Source organism: Oncorhynchus tshawytscha, linkage group LG06, assembly GCF_018296145.1.
Source record: "Oncorhynchus tshawytscha isolate Ot180627B linkage group LG06, Otsh_v2.0, whole genome shotgun sequence".
Lineage (NCBI taxonomy): Eukaryota > Metazoa > Chordata > Actinopteri > Salmoniformes > Salmonidae > Oncorhynchus > Oncorhynchus tshawytscha.
In genome coordinates, this window is record NC_056434.1 from 48,118,383 (window position 1) to 48,139,046 (window position 20,664).

General features: G+C 44.6%; 1 protein-coding gene across 1 annotated transcript in view; it reads right to left on the reverse strand.

Moving 5' to 3' along the window:
- LOC112252650 (hepatocyte growth factor receptor) overlaps positions 1-20,664 on the reverse strand; it is a 72,711-nt gene that overhangs the window by 26,405 nt on the left and 25,642 nt on the right. The window contains exons 3-10 of the mRNA XM_042322762.1: positions 20,436-20,627; positions 16,309-16,470; positions 14,323-14,499; positions 13,058-13,218; positions 12,357-12,462; positions 11,937-12,073; positions 11,607-11,771; positions 10,005-10,107 (exon numbers count right to left, since the gene is read on the reverse strand). Of these exons, the coding sequence (XP_042178696.1) occupies positions 10,005-10,107; positions 11,607-11,771; positions 11,937-12,073; positions 12,357-12,462; positions 13,058-13,218; positions 14,323-14,499; positions 16,309-16,470; positions 20,436-20,627 (1,203 nt within the window). The remainder of the gene's footprint in view (positions 1-10,004; positions 10,108-11,606; positions 11,772-11,936; positions 12,074-12,356; positions 12,463-13,057; positions 13,219-14,322; positions 14,500-16,308; positions 16,471-20,435; positions 20,628-20,664) is intronic.

Genomic DNA, 20,664 nt, shown 5'->3' on the forward strand with positions numbered 1-20,664 from the left:
ATAAAAAGACTAATAATGATATTGAAAGCAAAACATAAACCCAAAAGTATTGATAGCAAAACCAAATATTGCAAGGAAATAATTTCAAAATGTTTTTATTTTTATTTTTAAGTGAAACATTTCTGATGAATAAAATGCCTCCCTCTTTCCTGCAATTTTCCCTATCTTCGGTTATGTTCGCCTGGCCTTTGCTTTCGCTGCCTTTTTGGAACATTTATTCAAGCAACATACTGTAGCACCCTGCATCCCACTGCTAGTTTGCCTCTGAAGCCTCTGAAGCTAAGCAGGGATGGGATGGGAGACCAGACGAAGATTAAAAATAAACATGTTAAAAATAAACAGGTCCGAAAACCAGATGTGTTTCTTTTCACATGTTATTTTGTAAGGGTACCACTACCCTAAAAACAAACTTAGATACATTCACACACTCAATCACTTCTCTGCTAATGCATCCTCCATCTTTTCTAGTCTGACATAATGGTAAACAGAGAGAAAAGAAGGGCCCGCGTTCTAGTAGGAGTGAAACAAGGGCCCTTATCCAGAACAGAAGAATAAAGGCAAAGTCCCAAATGACACCCTATTCCCTATCTACTGTAGTGCACTACATTTGACCAGGGCCCATAGTGCACTATATAGGTGTAACAGTTCTGCTTTCCGTCCCTCTCCTCGCCCCTACCTGGGCTCGAACCAGGGACCCTCTGCACACATTGACAACAGTCACCCTCGAAGCACCGTTACCCATCGCTCCACAAAAGCCACGGCCCTTGCAGAGCAAGGGAAACAACTACTCCAAGGTCTCAAAGCAAGTGACGTCACCAAACACTATTAGCACACACCCCGCTAACTAGCTAGCCATTTCACACCGGTTACACTCACCCCCCTTTTGACCTCCTCCTTTTCTGCAGCAACCAGTGATCTGGGTCAACAGCATCAATGTAACAGTATAGCTTCCGTTCCTCTCCTCAACCCTACCTGGGCTCGAACCAGGGACCCCCTGCACACATTGACAACAGTCACCCTCAAAGCACTGTCACCTATCGCTCCACAAAAGCCACGGAAACAACTACTTCAAGGTCTCAGAGCAAGTGAAGTCATCAATCAAAGCGCTATTAGTGTGCACCCGGCTTACCATTTCACACCGGTTACATAGGGAATAGGGTGCCATTTGGGACACAGTCTAAGAGCTAAAGTGGTGGAAGTTAGTTCAGGTATTTTAATTGTTTTTACATTTAACAAGGCAAGTCAATTAAGAACAAATTCTTATTTACAATGACGGCCAACCCTTGGAACAGTGGGTTAACTGCCTTGTTCAGGGGCAGAACGACAGATTTTTACCTTGTCAGCTCGGGGATTCAATCCAGCAACCTTTTGATTACTGGCCCAACACTCTAACCACTTGCCTACCTGTCGTCCTTGTATCCTCCGGCATCTCTTCTGTCCTCTCCTCTTTCCCCTCTCGGCATCGACATGGCACTTCGGTCCTCTAGCACAACTAGCGTGGAGAAAAACTGGTCCAGATGTCTGGTATGGTTGTCATTTCCGTCTCTTCACGTCTAACTGGAGATTTGGGAAGTGGTGCGGACGAGTTCTAGAAGTGTTTCTTGATGTGATAATGGAGTTGCAGGGAGTTTTTGTCAGTCAGTCCCCATGCTTCCTATATATATAGCAATCTGGTGTTCCTTATGGAACTTTTTGTGCGTTTTCAACAAAGGCCTCCTGAAAGTGCACCGGCAGCAGACACTTCGAAGCCTCCTGGTGCACACACAGCTGTGGCATGGACAAAAAAAACAGTTTAACTCTGCCCAGAGTTGACAGCCAAGTGTAAATGTCTGTCGTGTGGTTAGGGGCCATTGATATTGTATATGTATCTAGTTGGCCACTAAAGCAAACACGTCCTTGAGTAAAGACATCCTACACAGACAGACATCAAGCCCAAAGTACCCATGGCCCCAAAAATGACCCCAAACACATGTTTCTAGTGGCCTTTCTGCACCACAGTCACATGTCCTTTCTGCTAAAACATTTCATTAGGTGGCATGTTTTTACATATCACGGCAGGAGTGGAATACATATCAATCAATCAATCAAATGTATTCATAAAGCCCATTTTACATCGGCAGTTTCAAGTGTTATTAGTTGTATGTACCAGGGTACATATGGAATACATCGTACAGTTGTCACAACGTGCATTTACAGTAACCTGGTCTTGACCCCGAAGGGCAAGCAGGAGCAGAGGCAGACGCACAGTGGCCAGACTATTTTGCTCCACGCTCAACTTTTCCGGAACATGGAAGTGTTTTAATAAACCTTTCAATGACTCGTTAGTGATTGAACTCCAATTCCCATGAGCATCATTGTTGCTAATCAGAGTAGCCATGGGTGGAATAGCAGGGCTGGTTTTAAGTGTTACAGAAGCTTCCTGTTACCAGTTCAGTTCCCCTGGACAGACTTCCAAACTCTAGTCAGTGTTGAGCAATAACGCAGATGGAGTGCAAACACACACACCCTCTGGCCCTGCAGGCCCTCGTTTACACACAGACACACACACAGACACACACAGACACACACACAGACACACACACACACACACACACACACACACACTGCAGGCCTTGTTTACACACACACACACGCTAGCATGCACACACACACGAATGCACGTATGCATGCAGTCACGCACACACAGGCACACACATACACACACGGGCCCTGTTCACTCACACACAACCTGCACTTGATGATCGAACAAAAGCAAGCAATCACAATTGAGTCTGACGAGTGTGTGTGTGTGTGTGTGTGTGTGTGTGTGTGTGTGTGTGTGTGTGTGTGTGTGTGTGTGTGTGTGTGTGTGTGTGCTCCTCGACAGGGAGCAACTAAAGGGGTCTAGAAGGTAAAATGGTCCCCTGGAGAGTTTAGACAAATATCCTGTGAATTAGGGGAAACCTCAGTCAACCACTACTCATTATATGGCAAAGATTCATTGTTTCATAAATGTCTCCTCTCGCTTGTGTTGGTAGACTGATCTGAATGACTGTGGGTTGGGGGGGAGCAACTGTGAATACAATTACTTGTTAGTTGATATTGTAGCAGCAGAGGTGGGTAGTTAGCTCTGATTATCATTGAACTGGCAACCCTGTACTCCCAAGATGGAGACAGCAACCATAGTGAAATTGTACAATTGTAAACTCTCTGGAACGTGTTCAGTATCCTGACCAAGGGCTAACAATGCCAAACAAAGCGATCTTATAAGATACTAAGTGTTACCCAGAAGCTAAGGACTCAAGTTGTACATACATAGTTAGTTAAGATCGAAAGATAACACCGACAAGTGTAGCCGTATTGGGTCACAAAAATATCTTTAACTAGCCAGGTGGAAACGGAAGGCCTCATACAAGCCCCTCTCAGGCATCCCCTCAAGCTGAGCTTTGGCCATGCTGCTGAAAGGGTAGGAGATGGGAAAGGCAGACCAGACCGTGTCTTCAGTTGACATGGAGCACCCCCATGTATGAATTCCTCCAACATGTGTCTGGCCAGTTAATGGAACGGTAACACTTTCTATGAGGCGCACACACACAACGCCGTAGTGTATTTACAATGATATGATACACGTATAGTGCATTATAACACAGGGGATGGGAAAGGCAGACCTGGGCTGTGTTGACATGGAACTTTATGATTCCTTACCAACCAACTGGTGTCTGGCTAGTCTAGTGGATCCTCTAGTAAAGCGAACCCTGTCCAACCGCAAACGCCACTTCCCCATCAACCTCTCCACACCAACCCTTGGCAATCTCACTCTGCTCCCTGGCCCCCTTTTCCTGGATGTGAATGGGCCCTGGATGTAGTAATGTGAAAATTCACACTAACTCAGATCTATTGCTCCATCCTTCTTTTTTTTTCTCGGCTCCTTTGGCTTTCTGACCATGCCAGCTTTTCCCTGCAGATCGTAAAAGAAAGAAGAAAAAAACATTCCTTTCATGTTTGTGGGAAAGCTGAGATTACTTGAGCCTCGGCTTTACTCCAGATCTGAGAAACAGATATCAAGTCGATGCTGGACATTTTTTGTCTTTCTTCTCTGTCTCCTTTCTCTCGTGCTGTTGCCGAGGCCCCAAATCTCATTGTTGGTCCATGGAAGAGTTGTTTTTCTTCCCTTCTAGACCTTGTTGGTATGAAATCTATGGAAAGAGGATCACGAGTGTGTGTGTTTGTACTCTACGTGCCTGCAAGTGTGTGGCTGTGCATGTGAGCATGTCAGCATGCGTACTGTATGTGTACAGTATGCTGCATATGCAGAGTATATTACGGACTCCTATTTCAACCGCAGTCCTACTATATTTTTACGGGCTGACAGTCAGCTAGGGGTCTGTGCAGACAGGCTACCCAAAGTCAGGAGATGAAATTGTACACGGATCAAAGTTTTATTTTCTTCTTTCCCTTTTCTCTACTGAACAAACACAGAGCTGCTGTGGTGGTGGATGATGACAGGCCCGCTCAAATTACTGCTCAGGCATTCATATATCCAGGGGTGTTCTCTTTGGAAACAGTGATCCCTCTCTCTCTCTCTCTCTCTCTCTCTCTCTCTCTCTTCTCCGGCGACCCCGTGTTTGTGGGTCAAAATAATACTGTGTCTCATACCGTCTCTTCCTAGAGAAGGCCTCATCTCATCCTGGTTACTGTAAAGAATTTAAGAGGCAACAGCTGGAGCATTAGGGGACTAGAGCATTATCCCCTATACTAAATCATTAGAAATTATACCCCGCGTTGTTAAACACAGTACACGTCCCTGTCTTGTCTTGCCTGGTGCACTGTCATCCAGTCAGTCTTCTCTGGGGGTTTAGGTATTAGATTAGTGGTTGGGAATGGAAAGGAAATAAGATTGTTTGAAAAGGGACAAACTCAGTGCATGCGTTGAGCCACGCTTTTTTGATCTATAGTTGTACCAAGATTGATCCCATTTCTATTCAAGTCTATTGAGAAAATGGGCTGAAATTCTAAGCACAATAAATTCCACGGAACATTTTCAAAGTCTCCAAATCGAAACTTTCAAATCATGAATGTACAACAACAATGTTATTGGTAGTTGAATTGATACTGAGGCATATTATGAGGACACCTTCTACCTGTGTCCTTTTTCCTTCCTCATCCCTCCCTCCCTCCTCTCCTGTTGTCTCTTCTGACCCTAGCCTTCCCTGAGGCTCTGTAGAGCACCAACCTCATCACAGGTCACACCAGGAGGGGGTCAGTGAAAGGGAAACTGAAAGGCGAGCTGGTGTGTGTGTGTGTGTGTGTGCGTGCGTGCGCTTGATGTCAGGGGATGGGGGTTGGTTGTAGCTTAGCTGATACAGATACAGTGGTCTGGTGTAGAGGGGGTTGAGAGGGATAGAGAGGGATTTTGTTTGGTTGAGATTTGAGATAAAGTGTTAGAGCAGTGTATGTGTGTGTTTTGCTTGAGTGTGCGTTTCTCCTAAGGGAGTCATGACTAAACCTGTGTGCCTTGCTATCAAGGTTGAACGATAACACCATAACAAAGCACTACCTGTCCACATAACATCAGAGGCCACTTGTGTGTAAAACGAATTTGTTGTGGTTCATAGAGATGGCGCCGATAAAGATGGAAGCTTCGCTTCAAGTCCTTAGGAAACTGTGCAGTATTTTGTTTATTTAATGTATTATTTCTTACATTGTTAGCCCAGAAAACCTTAAGTGTTCTTACATACAGCCAGGAAGAACTATTGGATATCAGAGAGACGTCAACTTACCAGCACAACCAGCACTACGACTAGGAATACGACTTTCCCAAAGCAGATCCTTTGTCTGCACCTCCCAGGGCATTTGAACTGATTCCAGAGGCCGACCCAAAACAACGCCGTCGGAGGAGAGGGCGCCAGAGCGGTCTTCTAGGCTTCGGATGCTCGCACACCACCCACCGCTTCTGAGTATATTACTTGCTAATGTCCAGTCCCTAGCTAACAAAGTCAACAAAATTAGGGCCAGAGTTGCTTTCCAAAGAGATATCCGGGAGAGTGTAACATACTCTGTTTCACAGAGACATGGCTAGCTGGGAACATGCTGTCGGAATCCGTACAACCAACGGGATTTTCAGTGCATCGCGCAGACAGGAACAAACATGTCTCTGTTAAGAAGATGGGAGGGTGTGTATGTTTCATGATTAACGATTCATGGTGTAATTGTAACAACATACAAGAACTCAAGTCCTTTTGTTCACCTGACCTAGAATTCCTCACAATCAAATGCCGACCGTATTATCTCCCAAGGTGAACTCTCCTCGGTTATTGTCACAGCCGTGTGTATCCCCCAAGCGGATACCAAGACGGCCATCAAATCTTTATGCACACTGGAAACCATATATCCTGCGGCTGCATTTATTGTAGCTAGGGATTTTAACTAAGCTAATCTGAGAACAAGGCTACCTCAATTCTATCAGCATATCGATTGCAGTACACGAGCGAGTAACACACTTGACCACTGCTACTCTAACTTCCACGATGCATACAAGGCCCTCCCCCCACCCTCCTGTTGGCAAATCTGACCATGACTCCATCTTGTTGCTCCCCTCCTGTAGGCAGAAACTAAAACAGGAAGCGCCGGTGCTTAGGGCTATCCAACGCTGGTCTGACCAATCAGATTCCACGCTTTAAGATTGCTTCGATCAAGTGGACTGGGATATGTTCCGGGTAGCCTCAGACAATAACATTGACATATACGCAGTGAGCAAGTTTATAAGGAAGTGTATAGGAGATGTTGTACCTACTGTGACTATTAAAACCTTCCCTAAACAGAAACCGTGGATTGATGGCAGCATTCACGCAAAACTGAAAGAACGTACCACCGCATTTAATCATGGCAAGGCAACTGGAAACATGACCAAATACAAACAGTGTAGTTATTCCCTCCATAAGGCAATCAAACAAGCAAAGTATCAGTGTAGAGACAAAGTGGAATCGCAAATCAACGGCTCAAACACGAGACGTATGTGGCAGGGTCTACAGACAATCACAGATTACAAAAAGAAAACCAGCCCCATCGCGAACATTGATGCCTTGCTCCCAGACAAATTAAACAACTTTTTTGCATGCTTTGGGGACAATAAAGTGCCACCGACACAGCCCGCTACCAAAGACTGTGGGCTCTCCTTCTCCATGGCTGACGTGAGTAAAACATTTAAACGTGCTAACCCTCGCAAGGCTGCCGGCCCAGACGGCATCCCTAGCCGCGTCCTCAGAGCATGCGCAGACCAGCTGGCTGGTGTGTTTACAGACATATTCAATCAATTCCTATTCCAGTCTACTGTCCCCACATGCTTCAAGATGGCCACCATTGTTCCTGTTCCCAGGAAAGCTAAGGTAACTGAACAAAATGACTATCGCCCTGTAGCACTCACTTCTGTCATCATGAAGTGCTTTGAGAGACTAGTCCAGGATCATATCACCTCCACCCTACCTGTTATCCTAGACCCACTTAAATTTGCTTACAGCCCCAATAGGTCCATGCAATCGCCATCACACTGCCCTATTCCACCTGGACAAGAGGAATACCTATGTAAGAATGTTGTTCATTGACTACAGCTCAGTATTCAACACCATAGTACCCTCCAAACTCATCATTAAGCTTGAGACCCTCGGTCTTGACCCCACCCTGTGCAACTGGGTCCTGGACTTCCTGACTTGTCACCAAAACCCTCACTAATTTTTACAGGTGCACAATTGAGGACATCCTGTCGGGCTGTATCACCGCCTGGTATGGCCCGACAGGATGTCCTCAATTGTGCACCATGTGTATGTGACCAATGACATCTGCTAACCATGTGTATGTGACCAATGACATCTGCTAACCATGTGTATGTGACCAATAACATCTGCTAACCATGTGTATGTGACCAATAACATCTGCTAACCATGTGTATGTGACCAATAACATCTGCTAACCATGTGTATGTGACCAATAACATCTGCTAACCATGTGTATGTGACCAATGACATCTGATAACCATGTGTATGTGACCAATAACATCTGTTAAACATGTGTATGTGACCAATAACATCTGCTAACCATGTGTATGTGACCAATGACATCTGCTAACCATGTGTATTGGACCAATAACATCTGCTAACCATGTGTATGTGACCAATAACATCTGCTAACCATGTGTATGTGACCAATAACATCTGCTAACCATGTGTATGTGACCAATAACATCTGCTAACCATGTGTATTGGCCCAATAACATCTGCTAACCATGTGTATTGGACCAATAACATCTGCTAACCATGTGTATGTGACCAATAACATCTGCTAACCATGTGTATTGGACCAATAACATCTGCTAACCATGTGTATTGGACCAATAACATCTGCTAACCATGTGTATTGGACCAATAACATCTGCTAACCATGTGTATGTGACCAATAACATCTGCTAACCATGTGTATTGGCCCAATAACATCTGCTAACCATGTGTATTGGACCAATAACATCTGCTAACCATGTGTATTGGACCAATAACATCTGCTAACCATGTGTATTGGCCCAATAACATCTGCTAACCATGTGTATTGGCCCAATAACATCTGCTAACCATGTGTATTGGACCAATAACATCTGCTAACCATGTGTATTGGACCAATAACATCTGCTAACCATGTATTGGCCCAATGGCTAACCAATAACATCTGCTAACCATGTGTATTGGACCAATAACATCTGCTAACCATGTGTATTTGACCAATAACATCTGCTAACCATGTGTATTGGACCAATAACATCTGCTAACCATGTGTATTGGACCAATAACATCTGCTAACCATGTGTATGTGACCAATAACATCTGCTAACCATGTGTATTGGCCCAATAACATCTGCTAACCATGATTGGACCAATAACATCTGCTAACCATGTGTATTGGACCAATAACATCTGCTAACCATGTGTATTGGCCCAATAACATTTGCTAACCATGTGTATTGGCCCAATAACATCTGCTAACCATGTGTATTGGCCCAATAACATCTGCTAACCATGTGTATTGGGCCAATAACATCTGCTAACCATGTGTATTGGACCAATAACATCTGCTAACCATGTGTATTGGCCCAATAACATCTGCTAACCATGTGTATTGGACCAATAACATCTGCTAACCATGTGTATTGGACCAATAACGTTTGATTTGATTTGGGAACAACATGTCACAATGTGGGCCAACTCCAAGTCAGCCAACCACCAACCCCCAACACTAAGGTGTACCAGTTTGTTTCAAGACAGAGGGTAACGTTAAAAACAACTGCAATGAAACCTACATTTCTATCTAGTTATCAGGGTTCCTTATAAAAGTGGAACACACAGAGAGTCAGGTCAGGGCTTCTCTCGTGCTGTGGTAACTGAGGTAACCTTGATAGTGGCTGAATACATGTGTATCCGCACCGCAGCGTTCTTAGAATAAGGAGAATCAACACAGATTGAAGAGCTCGAGGCCCACAGCTGTGTCCCAAAGGGCACCCTATTCCCTTTGTAGTGCATAATAAACCATGGTTGTGTCCCGTAGGGTTTTGGTCAAAAGTAGTGCACTATATAGGGATGATGGTGCTATTTGGGATGCGGCGGGGGGGAAAGATAATCAACCCAGATTGAGCAGATTGAAGCCAGATAATAAACCAAGTCAGCTACTGTAACATTACTGTGTGACTCAGAGGTGATGACGCTATCTCATATGGAGCGTAGACTTTCCATTTCCCCTCCATCCATTCGTACAAATCTATCTAGCACTGTTCCCCTAATATTTCACCTCTTTTCTCCTCTTTTCATGGGGGCTTAATGACAATAACAGCCATGCGGTTTGTTTGAAGGGGGGCCTGGAAGGTATTTTGTTTTTTGCACAGGCTGGAAGACGTCCGGGTCGGTCGCCTCAACAGACGGACAGACACTCAACGGGAAAGAGGTCTTGCTAAACCTCAATCCTAGTTCAGTAGAGGTTAAGACACTCACCACAGTGAAGACCTTGCCGTCCTGGGCTGTGGGGATGAGCACCATCTGAGGCGGGGAAGCCGAGTGAAGGTAGAAGCCCTGGGCCACCACAGTGCTGCCTCCGCTATTGGGGACGCAGAGAGAGTAGCCAGGAATAAAGACACAGTGTGATCTCCATGGAGAAAATGGCTGTTAGTGATTAGTCACTAGCGTGCCCATAGGCCGTTATCAATAAAACGTCACAATAAGGCGCAGAGTGTTAGATTTGCCTGCTGAAAACATCTAAAACCATTTACGTGCCGTTTTCAAGGGATCGTTCAATAAATGTTAACTGTCCTGCAAAAATCATCACCTCTTGAAGAACATAGTCATAATTACAAATGCATTGTTATTCCATGCAGAACAATTGCACACATTTAGCTCTATCATCATACAGCAAGTAACTGCATGCTTTCAATGATCATTAAAAATCAAGTCATCCTGTAATATTGCCCGCCATGAATTGGATATTTGAGTGATATACAGTCAAATGAAAGTGAACTACTGTATAAGTGACAAGTAGGCAATGAGTGGTTTACGTTCATTTCCCATCCTTTGTGAGATCTGCCTGTCGAGCAGCAGAAGGGCGTATTTGACGATATAAACTGTAAAGGTTGGCTAAACATAGACGTAAATAGACCTAATGTACTTTTCTCCCCCAAACAACGTAGGCCTTCCTAGCGAAGTTAGCTAACACGGTTCCCTTTTCAACGTTGTTTTCAAGAGGGTTTAATCACGCTTGCTGCTGACAGACATGATAGGCTCCATTTATTGACGGACCACGTCAAATTGGCTAGCTTGCTAATAACAGCTAACAAAGCTAGAAGGCTGTATCCAAATATTGTTTGATTTGCTTGCCATCTATAGAGGTGAAGACAGTAATCCGACTGGCACTGTAACTAAGTTAAAGAAATGCCGATGTCTTGCTCTTTCCAAAAGTCGAATCTCTGAGGAAGCAAGCTAAATGACACGTGTTGTTTGCTTAGCTAGCTACACTCCAAATCGATAGGCTACCCTCACCTATCTGAAAATACATGCTCAATTAATGTTCTCTGATCATAAAAAGCCTGCAGTTGCTTGCTGTACAACACTGATGATTGATGTGGAATAACCGGAAATGTGTAGTTCTGACTCTGCTCTTCAAGAGGAGGTGATGATATTCCAACCAAATAGTTAGAACCTTTATTTAACAATCCCTGGAAAACGCCACATAGTTGTCAATGGTTTTAGCGGAGCTGGGGGTCTCCTTGCCCACCAGCAGACAAATAGATTTTTATTTCATGTGTCCCTCTTCACCCACTTATCCTTTATGACCGTCTCTCTCACTTTCTCTTCTCCTCTATATACCACACACTGCTACTCGTTCCCTCTCTCTGTGACTTCTCTGTTTTCATAAACTCCCCCCTACGATCTCTCATTCCTTCTCTGACACCTGTATCCTATGGAACCTCTTCCTATGGATAATAATAGCTATATCTCTTTCCCCGGCTGCCTCTGTCGACCCCGCCGTATTACTCCTGCTGTTGCTCTACGGCCTGCCTCCCTCCTTACCAACGGACGAACTAGCAAACTAACATCAATTACCTGATGAAGGACCGTGTGGGCTGGATGCTGGAGATGAGAGGGTCTTCATTGTAGGCGAAGAGTACAGGGGCCTCTCGGACCACAGAGTCCACCCTCACATACACCGCCTGGAGGGACTGGGCCGACTGGGGAGGGGTCCTGCACATCAGCATGGTAACTGACACACTGGAGAAAGAGACAAAATACATGTCGGCATATTAGTGAGAGTACACACACACAACACAGTTCCTCACATTTGGAGAATAACCCAAACCCGTTAAATACAGTGTATATCGTCCGCATGTACACACGCAAGCATTTTTACCCGAAGCAGAAACATTATGCACTCACCTCAGGATCTCACAGGTTGCGTTCCCCACAGTGACCTGTCTGGTGTTGCCACTGTCTAAGAAAGAGCCTCTGATGGTGAGCACGGTGCCTCCTGACTTAGGACCGAATGCAGGGAAGATCTCCCTGATTACTGGGTTCTGTATGAGCGAGACAGGAGGGGAGTCGAAGCCACTTCAAACCCAACAACAACCACAATTACAGTTCATATGCAAATCAGTCAGTTACTGTAAGTAATCAATCTGTCCATCCATCTGACATGCTGTACCTACAGTGTCTATGACAGTGGGCACCAACTGTAGTCGTGGAGAGCTAGAGAGAGAACCAATGCCTGCATTTTTAGCTCTCCAGGACCAGGGTTAATGACTACTGTCTACTGTGTTCATATTGTGATTGTGAGTGGAGACAGCATTCAGTTCTTACCACAAAGGTGAATCCCTGTGTTTGGGACATCTCCTTGCCACTGTGGACCTTCACCACACTACTAGCCAGAGACGAGTTCACAGGAGACGCCGGAACACACACCAACCTACACACACAGAGACGTGTACACACACACACACACACACACACAATTCAATAATACTTGATTTATCCCGCAAGAGAGGCACAAGAACACCAACAACAAACATTGTGTGCTCACTCTTGTTGGGGTAAGCAAGCAGTTAACCTAATTTGATGATGACTTTACTACGCTGCAGAAAAGCACAAAGAGGCCATCTTTTGGGGGGTTCAATCTTCTACACAATGAGTTGACTATAAGAGGGGGGGATGTTTGGTAACTTGGGCTTTTGAGTTAAACGCTGCTGTCTGGCATGGCCTCTTGGATTGGAAAGAGTGAAATTCTGTACGCAGCCATTCTCCCACCAATTTAACACTTAGTGAAGTCATGAGCAGAATGCAATGCAATGTGGGAATGCGCCCTGGCACTTGGAGTCCTCATTCTATGGCGCCGTTTGCTTAACATTCTTCATTCAACTGTTTACCCTCACCCTTATCCCAACGCATGATTAAACAGTACACACACAAACACAACCCCCCACCCACTGACTCATCCACAAGGATGCATGCACTACTACCCCCCGCCTACACACACACCCCAATCCCAGTCCGTCCTCCCTCACCTGTTGCTGTTGCTCTCTCGTTTCAGTAGTTTGCAGGGTGCTCCGGCCACGTCCAGGCTGATGAGTGTGTGGTCAAACCTCTCCGTCTTGTTGAAGCCAAAGTTCCTCCCACACACCGTCACCTTGGTGCTCCCTCCCAGGGGGCCGTTGGCTGGGGAGATCTACACAAACACACAATAACAACCCAAAGACAACCTTCAAACAACCTCCAAACAATCAGATAACAAAGGAAGCAAAAACCCTGTACTTCTAGTTCCAGGTGTTGGTTTTAGCAGAGACAACTAGTATCCAAAAACAAGTGTAGAAACCACACACTGGAAATGACAAGCGACCAGACAGACAACCTTTTAACTATCCTTAGACAACCTTTAGACAACAATGGAGGAGTCGCTTACAAGCTCTCCAGTAAAAACATGACTAGCTTGTTCACAGCTAAATCCCACTGTGTCACTGTGTAGTGTGTCCAGGTTACTGGTGGGAGCTTTGTTTCCATACTTGCCAAAGGGGTATATGGCATATAGTATACTGCAAAATTAGCTACAGGTAACTGCCAAAATAATTTTTAAAAATGGAGTAAATGAGGGATACAAAGTATATTGAAAGTAGGTGCTTCCACTCAGGTGTGGTTCCTGAGTTAGTTAAGCAAGTAACATCCGATAATGCTTAGGGTCATGTCTAAAAACGCTGCGTAGGCCATTATTTTGGACATTCTTTTGGCTACCATGGCTATGCCCCCATAGGATGACAATGCACAGGGTCACTGAATGGTTTGATTAGCATGAAAACGATGTAAACCATATGCCAAGGCTGTCTCAGTCACCAGATCTCAACCAAATTGAACACTTAAAGATTCTGAAGCGGCGCCTCAGACAGCGTTTTCTACTACCATCAACAAAACACCAAATTATGTAATTTATTGTGGAAGAATGGTGTTGCATCCCTCCAATAGAGTTCCAGACACTTGTAGAGTCTGTGCCAATGTGCATTGAAGCTGTTCTGGCTCGTGGTGGCCCAACGTCCTATTAAGACACTTTATGTTGGTGTTTCCTTTATTTTGGCAGTTACCTGTATGGCCTCAGATGACACTAGTCACTAGCAGCTTGTCTTTGTTTATGTAGACACTCTCAGTATGGAGTATTGCAAAAAAGATCAAAACAACAACAATAGTCCCAGTGTTTTGGTCAGAGGGAGTGACATAGGGGGTGTTGTGAAATGTTGTGCTTGTGGACAACAAAGCTTTTTAAAAACTTGAACTGGCTAGTTACCGTGGTGATGACGGGAGGGCAGGACTCCTGGGTCCAGAGGGACGCTGGGTGACACTGGGCTGCCCTGGTGCAGCGGCCGTCACACCAGCCACATCCCATAAAACCTGGCGCCAGCAGGCAGGAACTACACATCCACTGTTGCTCACAGCCAGGACCAATCAGAGGGACCTTGGTGATCTGGGCGTACACACAACAGCCAATCAGAATACAGACTAAACAAAAACAAGTTTGTTTTGTACATAAGAATGCTGTGGGTTTAATTCCTGCATTGATCACATAACTATATGACACTTTGGATAAATGCATCTGCTAAGCTAAAATACCATATTTCATTACTATTATAATATTATATAGTTATGCATTACTTCATTGTAAAAACATCATACTGTACAGGAAGTATTCATACCCTTGACTTATTCCACATTTTGTTGTGTTACAGCCTGAATTCAACATTGATTAAATATTTTTTTCTCATCTATCTACACACTATACCACAATGACAAAGTGAAAACATGTTTTTTGCAAATCAATACATGTTAGAATCACCTTTGTTAGCGATTACAGCTGTGAGTCTTTCTGGATGTCTCTAAGAGCATTGCATACCTGGATTGTACATCATTTATATCTACTAGGCTAACATATGGAATTGTTTTAAGATGGTCTTACCATGGATCATTTAGCTATTTGATTTAGAATTTTAGGACCCCTTTAGGTATCAATTAATATTATTTTTATTTGGCCTTTACAACTATAGCCCATAGAAACACATTGAATAACACATTCATAAAATAGTTTAAAAAAATAAACAATAGAGAATAAGGTTATGAAGTGTCTGTCTTATATCTACGAGCTCAGGAAATATACATTTTATTTGACAAATATTTAACCTCTTATTTTTGGTGGCACAAAACTACATCCAAAACAGAGAACATCGTGTTCGTGAGAGTCTACCCTTTCCACAGTAGGGTCATACTCGTTTCTAGGCTTAACCATAAGGAAGCTACAGACATTTTCATAAGAATAAATATTTTCGGAATTTCAAGGTCTAACAAAAACTGCAGATGTGGAAGGCCCGACATAGGCGGATGTCCATGCTACTTATTAAGTGACTTGTTAAGCAATGTTTTACTCCTGAACATATTTAGGCTTGTGATAACAAAGCGGTTGATACGTACTAATTCAAGACATTTCAGCTTTTCATTTTTAAAATTAATTTGTAAAAACTTTTTTTAAAAAGAGAGAATTCCACTTTCATATTATGAGGTATTGTACTCAGGCCAGTGATGAAAAAAAACTAAATTAAATCAATTTTTTAATTTCTCTGATCAATGTGGGCATACGGGGAAAACATTTATTTTCAACTGTTGGCTGAACTTGTCACGTCCTGACCATAAAGAGTACTTATTTTCTATGGTAGAGTGGGTCAGGGCGTGACTGGGGGGGGGGTTATTATTTCTATGTGGGGTTCTAGGTTCGTTTTTCTATGTTGGTGTTTGTGTATGATTCCCAATTAGAGGCATCTGGTAATCGTTGTCTCTAATTGGGGATCATATTTAAGTAGCTGTTTTTCTCACCTGTGTTTACGGGATATTGTTTTTGAGTTATTGCACGTTAGCATTCTCTGTAGTCGCGGTTCGTTGTTAGTTTATTGTTTACATTGTTTTTGTCTTTGCTAAGTTCCACTTCTTTAATAAATATGTGGAACTCAACGTACGCTGCGCCTTGGTCCGTTTCTACGAACAAACATTGACAGAACTGTTGTAGGACATTGATTCCAACAATCTGTTGGCTCTGGTCAATGTTGAAAACTGTGGCTTAGTACCAGGGGGCTGTTGTTTCCATCAAACCAGCAATGTAAAGAATGTCTGTTATGAATATAAAGTGTGTGTGTGTCGATACAGTGTGCGTGTGTGTGTGTGTGTGTGTCTTTGAGTGTGTGTGTGTTGTCTTTTGATACTCCCTCTCCTGTGTCTACTGACTACCCACCTTATTTCCTGTCACCAACAAGAGTGAGCCGTCCTGGCTGCGCTGGGGGGAGCCGTCGTGGCGCTGGGGAGACAGGAGAGCCACCTCGGGGGACACGGGGCGCGAGTCATCCAGGCGGAAGTCCACGTGGGGCGTGCTGCGTTTGGAACGGGAGACCACCACCTGGGGAAGACAGAGGCCAGGCCAGCTCAGTAAAACACAGAGTTCAACCATTTATTAATCATTTTAAAAACACCCCTGTCTCCCGGAGATGCCACACATACCTCAGTTATTAATAAAGCAATGTAATAATGTAGAAAGGCACTGTGGGGTGTTGTACTTTGGCAGGCTGCCTAAGCGTTTCTTCAGGTTGCGTAAGTCCATACAGTGTAGAATTTCGGGAGAAACTCTTTCAGTGTAAACTTAAACGGCTAAAACCAAATATAAAGTATGTAGAAAAGATAATGGACCTATATATTTTTGGAGGTCCAACGCAGCAGTTTTTATCTCAATATCAAATCATTTCTGGGTAACACTGAAGTACTGTGATTGTTGTCAGTTAAAATGGTCAAAAATAAACAAACGTAGCTTCTTAGCAAAGAGCAATTTTGAAAGCAAGAATTTTGACAGGACTGTCTGGGAGTGGTCTGAGTGGGGAGGGGAAAACTGAAAACGATCTGTTATTGGGAGATGTTTGGAACTCTCTATCTTATTGGTCAATTAACTAATTTACCACCTGGTGATGTCCCCAGGCTAAAACTCCATCCCATCAAAACAGACATTTCAGGTGGTCTTTCACAGTATTATTCCAACCTCATAGTGTGGAAATATATATTTTTAAAAACACTGCAAAGTCTAGTTTTTGACTGCACTGGGCCTTTAAATAATATAATCTTTGATAACTAACAGGCACCAAAATAAAAGCTAGACAGTCAGTGAACATTGACAATTACCAAAACAATGAATTTAGCAGTATAGGCTTTGTTAATATGTTTGAGCAAAATAACACAGAATTAGCCATGGCAAAATACTGGAAATTAGCTTTAAAAGTGGAAAAAATTGATCTCAGCTCCATGGGAGAATAAATAGAATGTGTAGAATTGCAGGAAATTAGCTTTCAAACTGCAAATATTTCTCTCAGCTCCATGGAGAAATGAGTAAAAATGCAGGGAATTGGCTTAAAAATTCAAAAATGTTTCTACACCACCAAGATAACGGCCTCTAAAATGTCATCTGAAATTCAGCCAGGCCGCCCGCGCCCCTTACCACAGGCCCTACCACGGCCCCTTCCAAGCCTTTTTGATCCAGAAAAAAAAATTGTCACGAACTTGGGCATGGTGATTTCGTAGGACCTTTTAGTGCTGAGTCAATCTTCTGCTGTTTCTACTAATCGGGTGCCGTACAAGACTGAAGGTTGCAATAGAATGGAATATAGTAACAAAGAGATAACGCCATGGAATCTGGTGGTGCAGACCAGGTCATCTAGTTGTGAGGGACTATTAACACAGTAACACTGAACGATGTTTCACGTCACATGCAAAGTGTGTGTTTTTTCCCCCATTGGCATTGTAGGGGCCCGGCGAGCCACTCCCACTACTGTGTGGAGGGTAATAATGCTGCTATATTGAGAGTGAGATGACAGATTGGCAGATTAGAGCTTAACCACCATGGAGGTGGAGGGAGCTACAGTGAGACGGAGGGACAAAAGACATTGCCCGAAGGCAGAAAGAGCAGCAAGAGAGCATCTTGTACCTGGACATGTCGCGAGGTGTTTCAGAAGCCTTATTCACACACACACACACACACACGTCAACGTAGGCACGCATTCATACACATACACACACGCCTGTACACGCACACACACACATACACACACATAAACGCATGCACAGACATACACATTCCTACACACAGATGCAGTGCAGCGCACACCTGGAGTAACTTGGCTTGGAGCTCAGAACCGGTTGGGTTGGGGTGAAACATAACAGTGGGCTGTAATAGAGTGTGGTTATGTCCTGGTTGACTTTAAATCATCCACTGTATCACCCACCCACCCCTCCTCTCCTTCTATCTCCCCTTATCTCTTCATTGACTATGGCCCTCCGCCAGGTGTGTGTCTCTGCAAGGTGTGTACGTGCGTGTCAGCTGTGCTCACTTTAAATTACCATTGCATTTCAGTGAAGAGTATGAGGGGGGCTGCTACCCTCTTAGTCTTAAGTCATGTCAGGTAGTCAGACGTGGACACTAACGCCTGTTTTCAAGGTCCTTTGTTGACAAGGCACCTTGGAGCATTGATACACTGACGCTGAAAACCAATGTCTTCTTTGTGAGAGACTTCAGCCAGTCAATGAATGGCATGTCTCCTTTCTCATAGAGAACAGTATTATTTCCTGCTCCACTCTTCAGCTACAACCAAAGACTGAATGGCCTAGTCTCTTTCTCCGGAGGTAATAGTGGTCGGAATTACAGCTTATTGTATTAGACAGGGTTAGCCTATAAACACAGCCACTGTGCTATTTTCACAGTGATATTGAACCATAGGGAGAGGTTTCCTGAGCCAGAATGGAGAGACCACGGGGACACAGCACAACACAGCACATCGTTCTCTTTCTTTCTCCTACCCTCTCTCTTTTGTTCTCTCCATTGGTGCTAAGAGCATTTTTCCCCTGGGAACAAAGGCTAAACAGAAAGAAAGGCAGTTGACAGAGGCCTTTCCTAGGATTCTAATAAGCTAGAAGCAATCGTTCAACCTTACAAGCTCTCTCTCTCTCTCTCTCTCCCTCTTTTTTCTACACTCGGTCCCATATTTCTCTCTCATGCTACAAGTCTTCTATTCTACCAATCTCTCCATACCTTCACCTCGTCTCTTAAAGTCCCCCCCCCCACACCCCATGAGGTCCACTGTATCCCTCTCTCAGGACAGCTGGTCTCCTGCTCTCTCCTTCCCAGACCCCCATCCCGAGACAATGAGGTTAGAAATTTCACCAACAACAAAAAAAAAGAGTGAGAAAAAAAAAACATGCCAACAGCTGCGGGGACTCGGTGGAGAGAGAGAGAGAGAGAGAAATGCTGTGCGAGGGAACGTGTCATCGAAGCTCAGGGCGCTTGCCATTAACGGGCAGTTCGGCTCATGACCCTGCTTCCGCGCAGCTGTCGTCGACTTTTTCGCCCGTTCCCATCGTTCCTCCGTGACTTTTTGTCAACACAGTATTTCCTGAAAGTACTCATAAAACATCAGAGTTTGAGGCCAAACAGAGCTTCCTTTTACAGGGACATGCAAGACAGAGCAACCACTCCAAAGCTCTTATCCGTCAGCGTTCCCACTTCCACCTGACCTCACTCAACCTAGCCGGGTCCAAGATCGGTTATGCATTATGCATGTAAATGGGCAGGATGTTGGCTGATCTGGGACCAGGCTAGACTGAGCCATCTGCTGAGTAAATCCTGCCACTCTAGGAGACAGTGAGACCGCCGCCGAGGGCCTAGACACACAAATGGGAAGCGGGAAAGTGAAATCCACCATTGGCTGTACTTGTCATTAATAGGCAAAACCAGACGTGGTTTGTTCGCTCAGATGGTACACACGGCGGAACACAGCAGGAGGGTTTGTGGAAGCATGGCGAGGCAAGGTCAGGGGTCATGTGTTGAGCAAATAGGAAGGAAGCCACCCTCCTCCCAGCTGTGGTGTTTCCTAACCTGGCCCTGTACTGGCTGCCACCTGTGTCTCGGCTCCTTGTGTTGCCAAAATGTCAGGTTTCACTGGTCACGTACCACCGTCCTGCCCCATTTACATGCACAATAAGAAAGGGAGACTGTGCTGCCTGGCCACGGCACCAACAGACAGTTTTGCAGGTTTGAGCCTTCTGTATACACTCAGGAGCTCAATTGACTTTTTGTTTATGAATAATTCAAAGTTAGGTTTGGTTTCTTCCTCCTCCTTTTTCTTGGGTAAGCAGGTTACAGCACCAACCCTTTGCTATTCAAGGAACTTTTTGGACTAAAAGGACTCATTCATGCTGCCTCCTTTGCATTGAGTGAGTGTGTGATTTTCACACTCTCACTGCTCCCACTCTCGTAAGGCTGTTTAAGTAAAGTGTTACACTTCCCCTCTCGTTGCCAGTGCTCCCTCTTGCCCCCTGTCCCCCTACCTGTATGAGGCGTCCGTCTGCGGTGCCCAGGCTGGCCACGGTCTGCTCCTGTGCAGTCGCCACGGCAATGGAGGTGAGCAGGACGTTGCTGAACTGCCCGCTGAAGTAGTCTAGTCTGGCCATGGTACTGGTCACCTCCAGACGGTAGCCCTCCTCATGCTTCCCACAGCCAAACGAGTTGTCTGACGAACTCTACACGGGGAGGAAAACACATGCTACATAAGATATG